The 11519-nt window shown below is 28.3% G+C and overlaps 1 protein-coding gene across 4 annotated transcripts; it reads left to right on the forward strand.

The window, feature by feature from the left end:
• The first annotated feature begins 7288 nt into the window (after nt 1-7288).
• On the forward strand, nt 7289-10590 carry LOC108457947 (plant cysteine oxidase 2-like). 4 transcript variants are annotated; one of them, XM_053026489.1, is made up of 5 exons: nt 7289-8263; nt 9102-9220; nt 9300-9462; nt 9738-9956; nt 10032-10590. In XM_053026489.1, the coding sequence occupies exons 1-5, from the start codon at nt 7978-7980 to the stop codon at nt 10166-10168; spliced, it is 924 nt and encodes a 307-aa protein (XP_052882449.1). In that variant the 5' UTR covers nt 7289-7977; the 3' UTR covers nt 10169-10590. The 4 variants fall into 4 exon arrangements, with proteins under 4 accessions (XP_052882449.1, XP_052882448.1, XP_017612655.1 ...); XM_053026488.1 differs by having other exon boundaries at nt 7300-8263; nt 9735-9956; XM_017757166.2 differs by having other exon boundaries at nt 7314-8263; nt 10041-10590.
• Nucleotides 10591-11519: the final 929 nt, after the last annotated feature.

Raw genomic sequence — 11519 nt, forward strand, 5'->3', positions numbered from 1 at the left:
TAAGTTTAGTGGTTTCTCTTTTGTTATGTTTGTGTTAAGTTGTAAGGGTAACCTTTACTGTCGTGATTTTTGACTTGTTGAAATTTCATCTCAAACATTTTGTGTTTAAACTTCCATTAAATCTTTATTTTAGTTTTTTTTTCTTATTTAACTATGATTTGTGTTGGATTTAAGGTTCACAGTGCAAACGAAATCTCTCTACTGTAATTGATTCAAATAAGTGCAACTTTTGTTATTTAGTGGATTGGTAACAAAGGTAAGGAACAGTGAAATTTTGTTTGGTGTTTGATATGTTGTTTAATATGTTATTAATAAATACTTTAATTAATATTATTAATTTATGTTTTGTACAGTACAAATGGCTTGCCTCAAGTACACCCTACACATGCATTTGGGTTGTAATTTTGAATAGAACACTATTGTATCATATGTTAATGGTATAGTAAAAGAATAGGACATAAACTCTGATTATTTATCCTTTTATGTGTTAGTTGGCATAGTAGAAGAGAAAGATTTTAGGTCAGCTAGGAATTTCTACGACTATGAAACTAGCATAGGATTTAGTGATGGAACTAGAAACTGCTATGATAATTTTTATTGAAATGAGTAGTCATTTTATGAAATTAGGTTCCTTGCATGTATATATAGAACATGGCATTGACACACCTGAAGTTGTTGAATTGCCAATGCTACCATGTGTAGACAATGTTACAAGGGATGGGATAACTACAAAGGTAGAAGGTGCTAGTAAGGATTGTAATGAGGGTGGTGAGTGTAATGAGGGTGAAGGTGTTGGTGGGAATATTAATGTTGTTGACCAATGTGGGCAACATGCGAGCAATAGTGGTAAGGCTCAATGGGTCAAGGATGAGTGGTCTATTAATTTAAGAAGTATAGGTGATAGTGTTGGCTGTGGGTTAGCTCTAAAGATGAAGTACGAACCGTAAAGCAATATGCTAGAGCTTATATAGATAAAAAGACAAAAAAAAAATGTTATGGAAGAAGATATAGAGGCTAAAACAAAATTTCCTGGCCTGGGTAATGACTTAGGAGAAAAAAAAAGTTAGGTTAGCAACTGCAATAGATGGTAGTTCGAATGGAGATACATCTTATATAGATTCTTTTGATTTTGGAAATTTTGAAAGTGGTTTAGAGGATGAAATAGTTTTAATAAAAGCAAGGTTTTGTTTTATGATCATACTAACACAGTACCAAGGTGATCTCGGTATGGTCTTCTAGATTTTAAATAAATCGTGGCATGGGACCTAGGATTTAGGCTTGATTTTATTTTGCATGACATTCAATTTTAAGTTTTAATTAGGATTTTAGGCTATTATTATTTGATGAACCCCGGGATTATTAAAAACATAAGTAATTGTTATCTTTTCCACTGTTAGATAATAAATAAAACTTGAGGAATAATAAATCAAGTATTTAACTAAGCTTTCTAAACAAATTAAAAAAATGTTTTAAAATGACCATTTTCAAAAACTCTGATAGCTTACTAGGTCACTTTGGTGGCTAATATAATTTTTGAACTCCGGTTTAATATCTAGGCCAGGTTAAGGAGGTTACATCTCGAGTTTAGGGACTAAATTGAACAAAATAAAAAATATGTTTGACTTTTTATTTGAACATAAATTGGATGAATTTTGATATTTTTTACTTATTTAATTGTCATATGTAGCTAAAGATGACACCGATTCGTCAAGAGGGAAAGGAAAAACAAGAATTGTTAACAAGTGACGCGAGATTTCGATTTGTGCTTTTATGGTTCAAGATTAGTCTATTGATTTCATATTCATGTTAAATTGTATGTTTGAGCATTGAGGTGAGTTAATAATTATAGTATGAATTAATTCATTATGATTGGTATTGAAAATCTAGATTGGACTGAATTGAATAAAATGGAAAGTAGCATGATTAAATTTATACATGATATATGATACGAAAATTGTTTGAAAAATGTTATATGATATGAGGAAATTGGTAATTGATGATGAATTGAGAATGATGATATGTGAATTGGTTATATAATGTAATCGGAATATTGATTACCCTATTAATTGTTTGGATAAGGCTAAATATAGTTGGCATGCCATAGGGTTACGATATGATTAGAAACCATCGTTGTTGACAACCAAGGGTGGTAGAATGTATATATAGAGTCATCATTGTTGGGCAACCCAGGATGGCAAATCATGTAGACTGCGAAACTCATCATTGTCGGGCAACCTAGAGTTGTAGTATGTACATGTTTCAAAGTCATCATTGTCGAGCAACCTGGGGTGACAGAGTATAGATCCGTGTATCCATTCTAAGTCTGTGTTTGGTTAATATGGTTATAAAATATGATTTGTTGAATTGACAATTGAGATTAAAGTAATTGAATTGGTATACTAGTATATATGTGACATGTAGAAAGCAATAGCATGTGAAAGACCTCTGTGAATCGATTTATATGTGCCTTAGGGGCCGAATCAAATTCGAACGAGTTAGTAGACTCAAGAAAGAAAATTGAATTGTAAAATGAATGATTAGATAGCAATGGATGAAATAAGATTGAATGCCATAATGATTTATGAATATATGAATTTGAAATGGAAAGGGTTATATCCTTGATAATTGAATGTCTGGTATTGTATGTTTAGTTTGATTATCGATTGGAATGGTGTATAAGTGGTGCATTTGAGTATTGATTATGTAAACTGATTTGATTGAATTATGGTATAATTGGATCGAACCTTTATATTTAATATGTTCATTTTATGACTTGAACCATAAAAGTACCACTGAGCTTTATCAATAAGCGTATGGTTTGTTTATTCCGTGCATAGGTTTAGGTAATTCTCAAGGTCCAGAGACATGATTCAACATCTAGCCAATGATCCTCGACTCACCAATATTTGTATAGTCCTTTTGTTTTAATATATGGCATATACCTAGGTTTGAGTCGGTTTGGTATAACTTGAGTAGAAATGGTTAACTTAATATGGTTAAGGTAATGTAAATGTCATGTTTGAGATGGTTGAAATTGAAATTGAAATTGATCATGTTATGTTATGTTAAATGAAATTGACTTGGTACCAAATGTTCAAATGGTTCAAAATGGTTGAAATTGTCATAGGTATCAATGTATTAAATGACATTTTGAGCAATGTATTTGTTAAGTGTTGTTTTGTGGGTAGAATTGAGCATACAAATGTGTCATTTTTGGTTAAATGGTTGAATGGAAGCATTGGTTATGTGTTTGAATAATTTAAATAGGTACCAAATGGACCCTTTTGGAAATAGCCGGTCATGTTGTGACGTCAAACCATTGTCGTTGCAACGAGGAACCCACGTAGTTGTGACACCAACCCGATATTTTGCAAACATTACAATTTAGTCACCTTAAGAGCTTCCGTAAGCTCATAAAGGACCTCAAAATGAATGTTTATCATATAGTGAATGAATGTTCCAAATTAATAACATGTATATATCGTTAAATAGAATTGTGTTTGATCGTAGTTGCTCCAACAATAAATGTGACATCCCGTAGCTTGGACTTAGCGATTAGGTTGGGTATGGGATGTTGCAGAAAGAATATTTTCTTTGTTGTTGATGCCAATTTTCTCGATGTGTCCTTAATAGTTAGTTGTATATATACTAAAAAATAGCTTTCTTTTTGTGGTTATTGTGATTGAAAAAGACCTTTGAATGTGACGGTGGCACTATAGATGGCTAAGATTAAGAAAGCAGCAACAGCAAAAGAAGAAGAAGAAGAAAAAGAATAGAAGGAAAAATAAATAAAGGCTTATAGATATAAAATTAAAAGGCCCATAAGAAAAGAAAATTAAAAAAAAAAATCAACTAAGGCCCTCAACTTAATTCACATCCAATTGAGCTCTTGCATTAACAAAAAAATCAATTAAGAATTAGATAGCGACACATGACAACCCCTAGTTTAATATTTCATTTTCCTTGTAAATAAAATCATAAAACCAATAAGTGGTTAGGTGTAATGGTAAGACACATTGCACTCCTAAGGAAAGAATGCAGGTTCGAACCTTGAAGATGATATTATTGGGAGTGATAGCGAAGTACCTCGAACACGGACTCTGTAAAATGGACATGGAGAATACAAAAAATATTAAAATATTAAAATTACAAACTTATAAAAATATAAAAAAATTATAAGAACTTGGAAAAACTCTAAAATGTTATACAAATTTATAAAGATAATAAAAATATAAAACATATTTAAAATTTTATATAACTTATAAAATTATTAAAAATAAAAAGTCTAAAAATTATAATTTTTAAAAATATTTGTTATAAAAAGTCATTTATTGGTTCCTCATTTTGAGAATTGAATCCTTAAAATCAGAATAAACACATGACATCAGACCAACTATTGGATAATGAGAATAGTTGTCAAAATATTTCACACTGACATATAATAATATTTGCAACCGTTGGATAGTAAAATTTTAGTTTTATAATATTTAATCGAATTGAAAACACTTTATAGCATACAATTTTTAGCAAACACTCTTTAACTTTTCAAGTTCCAAACTAATGTACTTTACTTAAAAATTGGAGATAAAAAAATAAAAATAAATAAATTATCAATAAAAAAGAGAGGATCCCGTGATTATCGTTTTATCTGTGGAAGGTCGAGAATATTTGATTCTACATTAAAATAAACCCGATGATTTGATGGTTACTCCTATTATCCAAAATTTAGTCTGATACCACATGTTCATTCTAATTTTAAGAGTTTAATTTTCGAAATGAGGAAGTAATAAATGACTTTATATAATTTTTATATTTAATAATTTTTATAATTTATTAAAATTTACTATAAATTTTATAATATTTATAAGTTTTAATTAATTTTTATAATTTTGCATAAAATTTTAAACATGTTTATATGTTGTTATTAGAAATTTATCACAATATTTATAAGCTTTTTAATGAAATTTTTATAAGTTTCTATAAAATTTACAAATTTTATAAGTTGATATAAATTTTTAATATTTTTAATCATTTTTATAATTTTATTTTTAATAAACTTTATAAGTTTATATAAAATTTTAAAATTTTAAATATATTTTTAAGATTTTTATGATTTTTATAAGGAAAACAAAAATTAAATAAGGAGTTGCCACATATCACTATCCAATTATTCCGTTAATTAAATTTAACATTAAATGTGATCAAAAACTAAGCTGTAAATAAAATAGCTTAATTGAATGTAAATTAAGTTGTAGGGTTGATTAATTTTGTGGTTTTTACTTAAAAGAGCATTTTTTTTATTTTTTATAGCTATAAACCATGAATAAAAGAAGAAATGAAAAGCAAAAGGAAAAGAAAAATTTAAAAAGAAAACAAATGAAAATGATTAAATTCACTCAAAAGATAAATTATAAGAATTAGACCTAAAAACATAACAAAAGTAACAAAATTTAATGTGGCATTAGGTTGTCATTACACTTTTAACAAAAATAAACGGTGGAGTGATAATAATATAATAAATCAATAACGTTAGTGATTATATAATAATTTTTAAAGTTTAGTGATTAAAATATAAATTTACTTAAATAAAAGTAATTAATTTTATAGTTTACTCAAAAACAATGGATGAATTTACGTTTCATTCATATATTGTTTATATTTTATGTGTTGAAATTATATTTAAATATTAAAATTATTTAAATTAAAATATAATTAATAATTTTATGAATTTTAAAAATATTTATATATTTTTATCATGTGTTTATTTATCATACTTTTACTATTTCTAATTTCTTTTATTGAATAATCCTATCGTATACAAAATTGTGTCATTTCGAGTTGAAGTGTGAGCATAATTACATTGGGTTAATATTTTATTTCGCTCTTGAATTATAATTAAAATATTATTAGTGTGGTATTTATATATTTTTAATAATAATTTCAAAAATAATCTAATAATCATAAAATTCTAAAAAAAAACTTCATAATTTATTTCATAAAAATATTTTTAAAATTATAATTTTTAAAATAATTAAAATTTCATAAAATTCTAAGAAATGCCTAAAATTTCAAAAAGAAAAGTTAATATTTCTATTTGTGTTAATAAAATTCCAAAAATATGATAAAATAAAATAAAATTTGGAATTGAAATTTCCAACACTGGTTTGGGTTTTAAGTATGAGATGATGTTGGGTGTGCATTTGTCTATATTCATTTGTATAGATAACTAATGACCTTAATTATAATTTTCTCTTTTGGAATATCTTTGTATTTTTTTGTTGATATTTAAAATGTTTTATATTAAAATATTTTTTAATAAATTAAAATGTTCTTAGTTATAAAACTTTTATACATGAATTTATATTTCATATATTTACATATATATTATTTTTAATCCTTTTATTGAGTTTCTATGACTTACGATTATTTTATTATTTTACTTATGATATAATAATTGAATAATTTTTTATAAAATATAATTTTAATATTAATTTTTATTTCACTTAAGTTGTAGGTGTGTCTTAATTTAACTATGTAGTATATATACAATCATGATGTGAATGTGTAATACATATATTTATTAAAAAGTTTATATAAAAATCAAATGAATTATTGGTTGAAATGATGAAGTTAAATGTATAGAATTTAACGAGTTCAAATATTATAATAATTATGTATTTATTACTTTTATATAAAAATATAAAAAATATTCTCTAATAATATAACTTATTTTTATATATATAAAAGAAGAATACTTTAGTGAATTTCCATCCGAGTTAGTGTAAAAACAAATATTCTTTATATATAAATTAAATTATATTTTTATAAAATATTTTTTTTGTCTTTTCATATAATAAAAAATTAATCAAAAGGAAAAGTTTAAACCTAAAAATATGCATAATAAACAATTAAATTTACCATTATAACCAAAGTATCTATTGGTTACAATGTGATATTTTTCATAAATGTATTTATTATATAATCATTTCTTCATGTGAGTGTGGGGTAAATTTAATTTCAAAAAATATATTTTAAATCTCATGTGATGACTTAATGATCCAACGTGTTTATTAGTCCAAGTGTAATTTGGATTCGAGTCGTCTGTTATTTGAGATTTACTTGTTATTGTAATTTATCAAAAAATTAAAATATATCTTACATGAAAAATTAAAATATTTTACTGCAATTTAAAAAAAAAAGGGCATCCAGGGCAAATCACTGTTTTATGACTAAAATCGACAGAAAAGATGTAGAAGAAACAACAAGAGAAAAGCTCTACATAAAATAAATTGGAGATATTTAGATGATAATAATATGGATCGATAATAATGATAATTTTTCTTGAGAGCAGGGGTCATAATGTTGTAGAAACCTGGAAAACGAAGGGGTAAAAGCAGGAAAAGAAAATTTGGGGGTATATATACGTATATAAAAAGAGAGAGAGAAAAAGATAGAAATCCGCTGTTTGAAATTAGCCCATAGATTTGCGTTTGCAGGTGAAGTTGTATCCAAGACCATGGCCCCTGGTTTTTCAATCTCTCTATCAAATACCAACTGTTCATTCTTTCACCTTAACCCTAAACCTTCATTTATTTCCCCTTCTTCTTCTTGTCTCCCTCCCATTTCATCTCTTCTCCCTTTTTTTTTCACCGAACTCCTACGGCGATGCGATATTTCACGTCTCTGTTTTCATTTTGTACGAAAATCCCATCCAAAATTACCTAATAAGATACAATTTTTACTCCACTCTTTTCTGTCCCCTGTTCCTTCTGTTTAAACCCTGTTTTCCTCCTTTTTTTTTTTTGGCTTGTTCATCAGCATTTTCTCTGTTGTTTTAACTTTTTGTTTGATATCCAGATTTTGATTTCCAATTTTCGATAGTTTTCAGAAATACCCATATCGGAATTTAGCTCCCCTTTTTTTGTTTGTTTGTTTGTTTGTGTCTATGCCTCTGATAGAGTTGATTCAGAATTCTAAATGGGGAGAGCAACCGTGGCTGATATAAAAGGGAGAGATTTTAGTGAATTGGATAAGGAAGCCAAAGAAAATACAGAAAACACTAATAAAGGTTCCAATACGAATAAGAATAGGAATACTACTACTTCAGATAGCAGGGGAAGGAAAAATCGGCGGCGGCAGAAGAAGACGATGGTGGTGCACCCCGTTCAACGGCTTTTCGATGCTTGCAAGGACGTTTTCGCCCATGCCGGGACTGGATTTGTCCCACCCCCTGATAAAATTGAGCAGCTTAGCGCTCTTTTGGGTATGTTTTTTTTTCATTGTGATTATAGTGGATCGCAGGTTGACTTTTTGAGTCTAAATGCAGTTTAACCATACCCAAAAGTCCTTAAATGTGTTGATATTTAAGATCATATGTCTCGACTTTGATTGAAGTTTGGGGATAATTAACCATGAATTTCTGAAATTGGTTCAGCATTTGTGTTCCTGAACTATATTTTTGATCCTACACTTGAAAATGGCTTCATTCTATAAATATAATAATATTTTACTAATCTTTTCAAAGGGGTTTCCTTGGCATTCAGTCATTGGCTTATCATTCATCCACCTATGCATTTGTTTGTATTTGAGGACTATAGGAACCTGATATCATAAACTACTTTGTAGGTACTTATGTCACATTATTTAGGCAGATAAACTGTAAAAAAAATGTTGGGAAGTGTACTACTGTTGTTTGGGTTGAGTGCATTGCTATTTAATCATGTCGGTCTTGCATGTGATTCATTATTACATGTATTTTTTGTGTTTGTGCGTGTGTTTTTTTATTGTCCAAGTGTCGGTTAAAGTCTCTCAATAAATTATATGACAACTTGGTATCGTGCGTTTCAGCCTTTGAAATGTCAAATGGAAGATATCTCATGTCTGTTTTTCCTTTTGTTTGCTCTAATTTTCATGCAACTCGGTTATGAATGATACAAACTCTCCCATCCTGTCTGTATTCGGTTGGTTAGTGTGGGAAGAGATAGAACTGATATAAATATCTAATTTCGTTTCATTTAGTTGTTTAATCTCTCAAGAAAGTGTTAAGTGATGAAGACAGTGTGATGCTAACTAACATTGCTTCTTTTTGTTCATTGGTGTAGATGACATTAAGCCGGTTGATGTTGGTCTTAGTCCACGAATGTCATTTTTCAGTCCGCAAGCAGCTCGGCGAGCTCCAACAATAACCTACCTGCATATTCATGAATGTGAAAAGTTTTCGGTAAGTACAACCTAATTGAAATGCTTCTTTGGTTATCAAGCAATAATTTGGGAGTTGTAAAAATTTTCATGTAATGCAGATGGGCATCTTTTGCTTGCCTCCATCCGGTGTTCTTCCTCTTCACAATCATCCTGGAATGACGGTATTCAGTAAGCTTCTCTTCGGAACTATGCACATCAAATCGTACGATTGGGCTGTTGGTGCCCCTAGCAATGCATCAGCTGTTGCGGAACCTTCACAAAGTAAGTTTTTATTTTTATAAATTAATTGTTTACTATTATTTTCGCATTATAAAGGACAGGATGAACTTCCATTATTGTGATTTCATTAGCAAAGAAAGTAGATTGATCATGTTAAACCAAATTCTTGATGCTGTTAGGCACCGATTTTGGGTCGAGTTATATTAGTAGAATGTAGATGCTTACTGTGTTTTTATGAATTGTTAGTGACAATAGTTAAAAGCATCATCCATGTAAAGAGCTTACCCTGACACCATTTTTGTTAATGGTAACAGCAGCACAATGTTCGGAAGTTCGGTTGGCTAAAGTTAAGGTCGATTCCAACTTGACCGCACCTTGCAAGACCTCCATACTTTATCCAGCTGATGGAGGCAACATGCATTGCTTCACTGCTGTCACAGCATGTGCGGTGTTGGATGTTCTAGGCCCTCCGTACTCGGATGCCGAAGGACGGCACTGTACGTACTACTTGGCCTACCCATTCACAAAATTCTCAGGTACCCTTTTCCCATAACTTAATCCAATTTTCCCTATCATGTTTGGTTATTGAAATCAAACTAAAGAGTAAAAAGATGATACAGGTGATGAACAAGTATCAATTCCGGATGAAGAGAAGGATAACTATGCTTGGCTTCAAGAGAGGGACAAACCTGACGATTTGGTTGTGAAGGGGGCTTTGTACACTGGTCCCGTCATCCGGGAAAACTGATCTCAGAGTCTCATTACATATCATCTTGTAATACAAAAAAAAAAAAAAAAAGAATCATTTTCTTATCCATGTTGTCTTGTCAGTGGTTGCTGTTCCAGCTTTAGAAACTTCTATTTTCCTTCTTTTATTTTTTGTTTTTTCTTCTTTCTCTCTTAGTGGGACATGGGTACTCTGTTTTTTTTTTTTCACCACAGTTTCTTGTACATAAAAGGGAAAAATAACAAACAAAAAAAAAAAAAGAAGAAAAAAAAAGGGGGAAAAGGGAAAAACTGTTGTAAAGTGCACCGGATGAAGTTTGTAGTTGAATGAGAAAATTGTTAAGAAGTGCACATTTATAGGGCACCTCTCTTATTTCCCCCCATGTTTTATCATATTGTAAATGAGTGAGGTTGATGCAATTAGTAATTCTTTTTATCCTTTTAGCATTATCCCAAAGTAGCATACTTTTATTTTGATGCTATTTGCCTTAAAAGGGATTTAAATTCAGAATATTGAATAACCTAGAATTAGCAAAATTCGAATTATGTTTTATGTTTTGGAAGGCAGGTATGGATTATGTGTTACATCTTTTATATAATTTTTGGTATAAAATAAAGCTTTAAATAAAGTAAAAAAAACATATATTTGACTTATGAAAAAAATTAAAAAATAACTCACTAATTTTTGTTTGTAATATGGATAGTGATGTTGGTAGAAGTGAAATATTTAAAATTTATTACATAAGGTTAAATTGCATGACAATTTTTAAAAAATTAAAAACTCAATTTTGAAGGAAAAATAATTTAAATATTATTAAATTTATACAATGATTTTTTTGGCCCCAACTTTATAGAAAAAGGGTTCTTTTGTCATTTTAAACCTTTGATTTTGTATTGACTATTAAGTGGAAATGTTAATTGTTTGGAAACTTTGTTGACATGATATCTACATGAATTGTCATGTTAATAATTAAATTTTAAATTTAAAAATTATAAAAATTATAAAAAATATTTTAAAAATAAAAAATATTACAGTTATTAAAAATATAAAATATATATATATATATATTAAAAATTAATTGGTGATATGGATGTCATAATTTTGAGGTAATTTAACAAATAATACAAGTTTAAAGGTGAAAAATTAAATGAAATATTAAAATAGCTTTTTTAAGTTGGAGGGCTTAAAAGTCATTATGCCTTTATTTTATGTTAGACACAATTTAATATCCTATAGTAAATAAGATATATGAGTTTACAGTTTAAATATATATGAAGTAATCATTTAATATAACTATAATTATATCTTTATGTTAATTGAATAATATTTTTATTTTTATAATAAGTATTAAATTTAAATTTAATATTAAGAT

The sequence above is a fragment of the Gossypium arboreum genome, chromosome 4 (assembly GCF_025698485.1).
Source record: "Gossypium arboreum isolate Shixiya-1 chromosome 4, ASM2569848v2, whole genome shotgun sequence".
In the NCBI taxonomy this organism is placed as follows: Eukaryota; Viridiplantae; Streptophyta; class Magnoliopsida; order Malvales; family Malvaceae; genus Gossypium; species Gossypium arboreum.

Bases quoted from the DNA above. Each gene is read 5' to 3' on its own strand.
- LOC108457947 (XM_053026488.1), top strand. From the start codon at position 7,978: ATGGGGAGAGCAACCGTGGCTGATATAAAAGGGAGAGATTTTAGTGAA. The intron at 9,221-9,299 runs GTAAGTACAACC...CATGTAATGCAG, and splicing joins ATGAATGTGAAAAGTTTTCG to ATGGGCATCTTTTGCTTGCC. The intron at 9,957-10,031 runs GTACCCTTTTCC...AAGAGTAAAAAG, and splicing joins CCCATTCACAAAATTCTCAG to ATGATACAGGTGATGAACAA.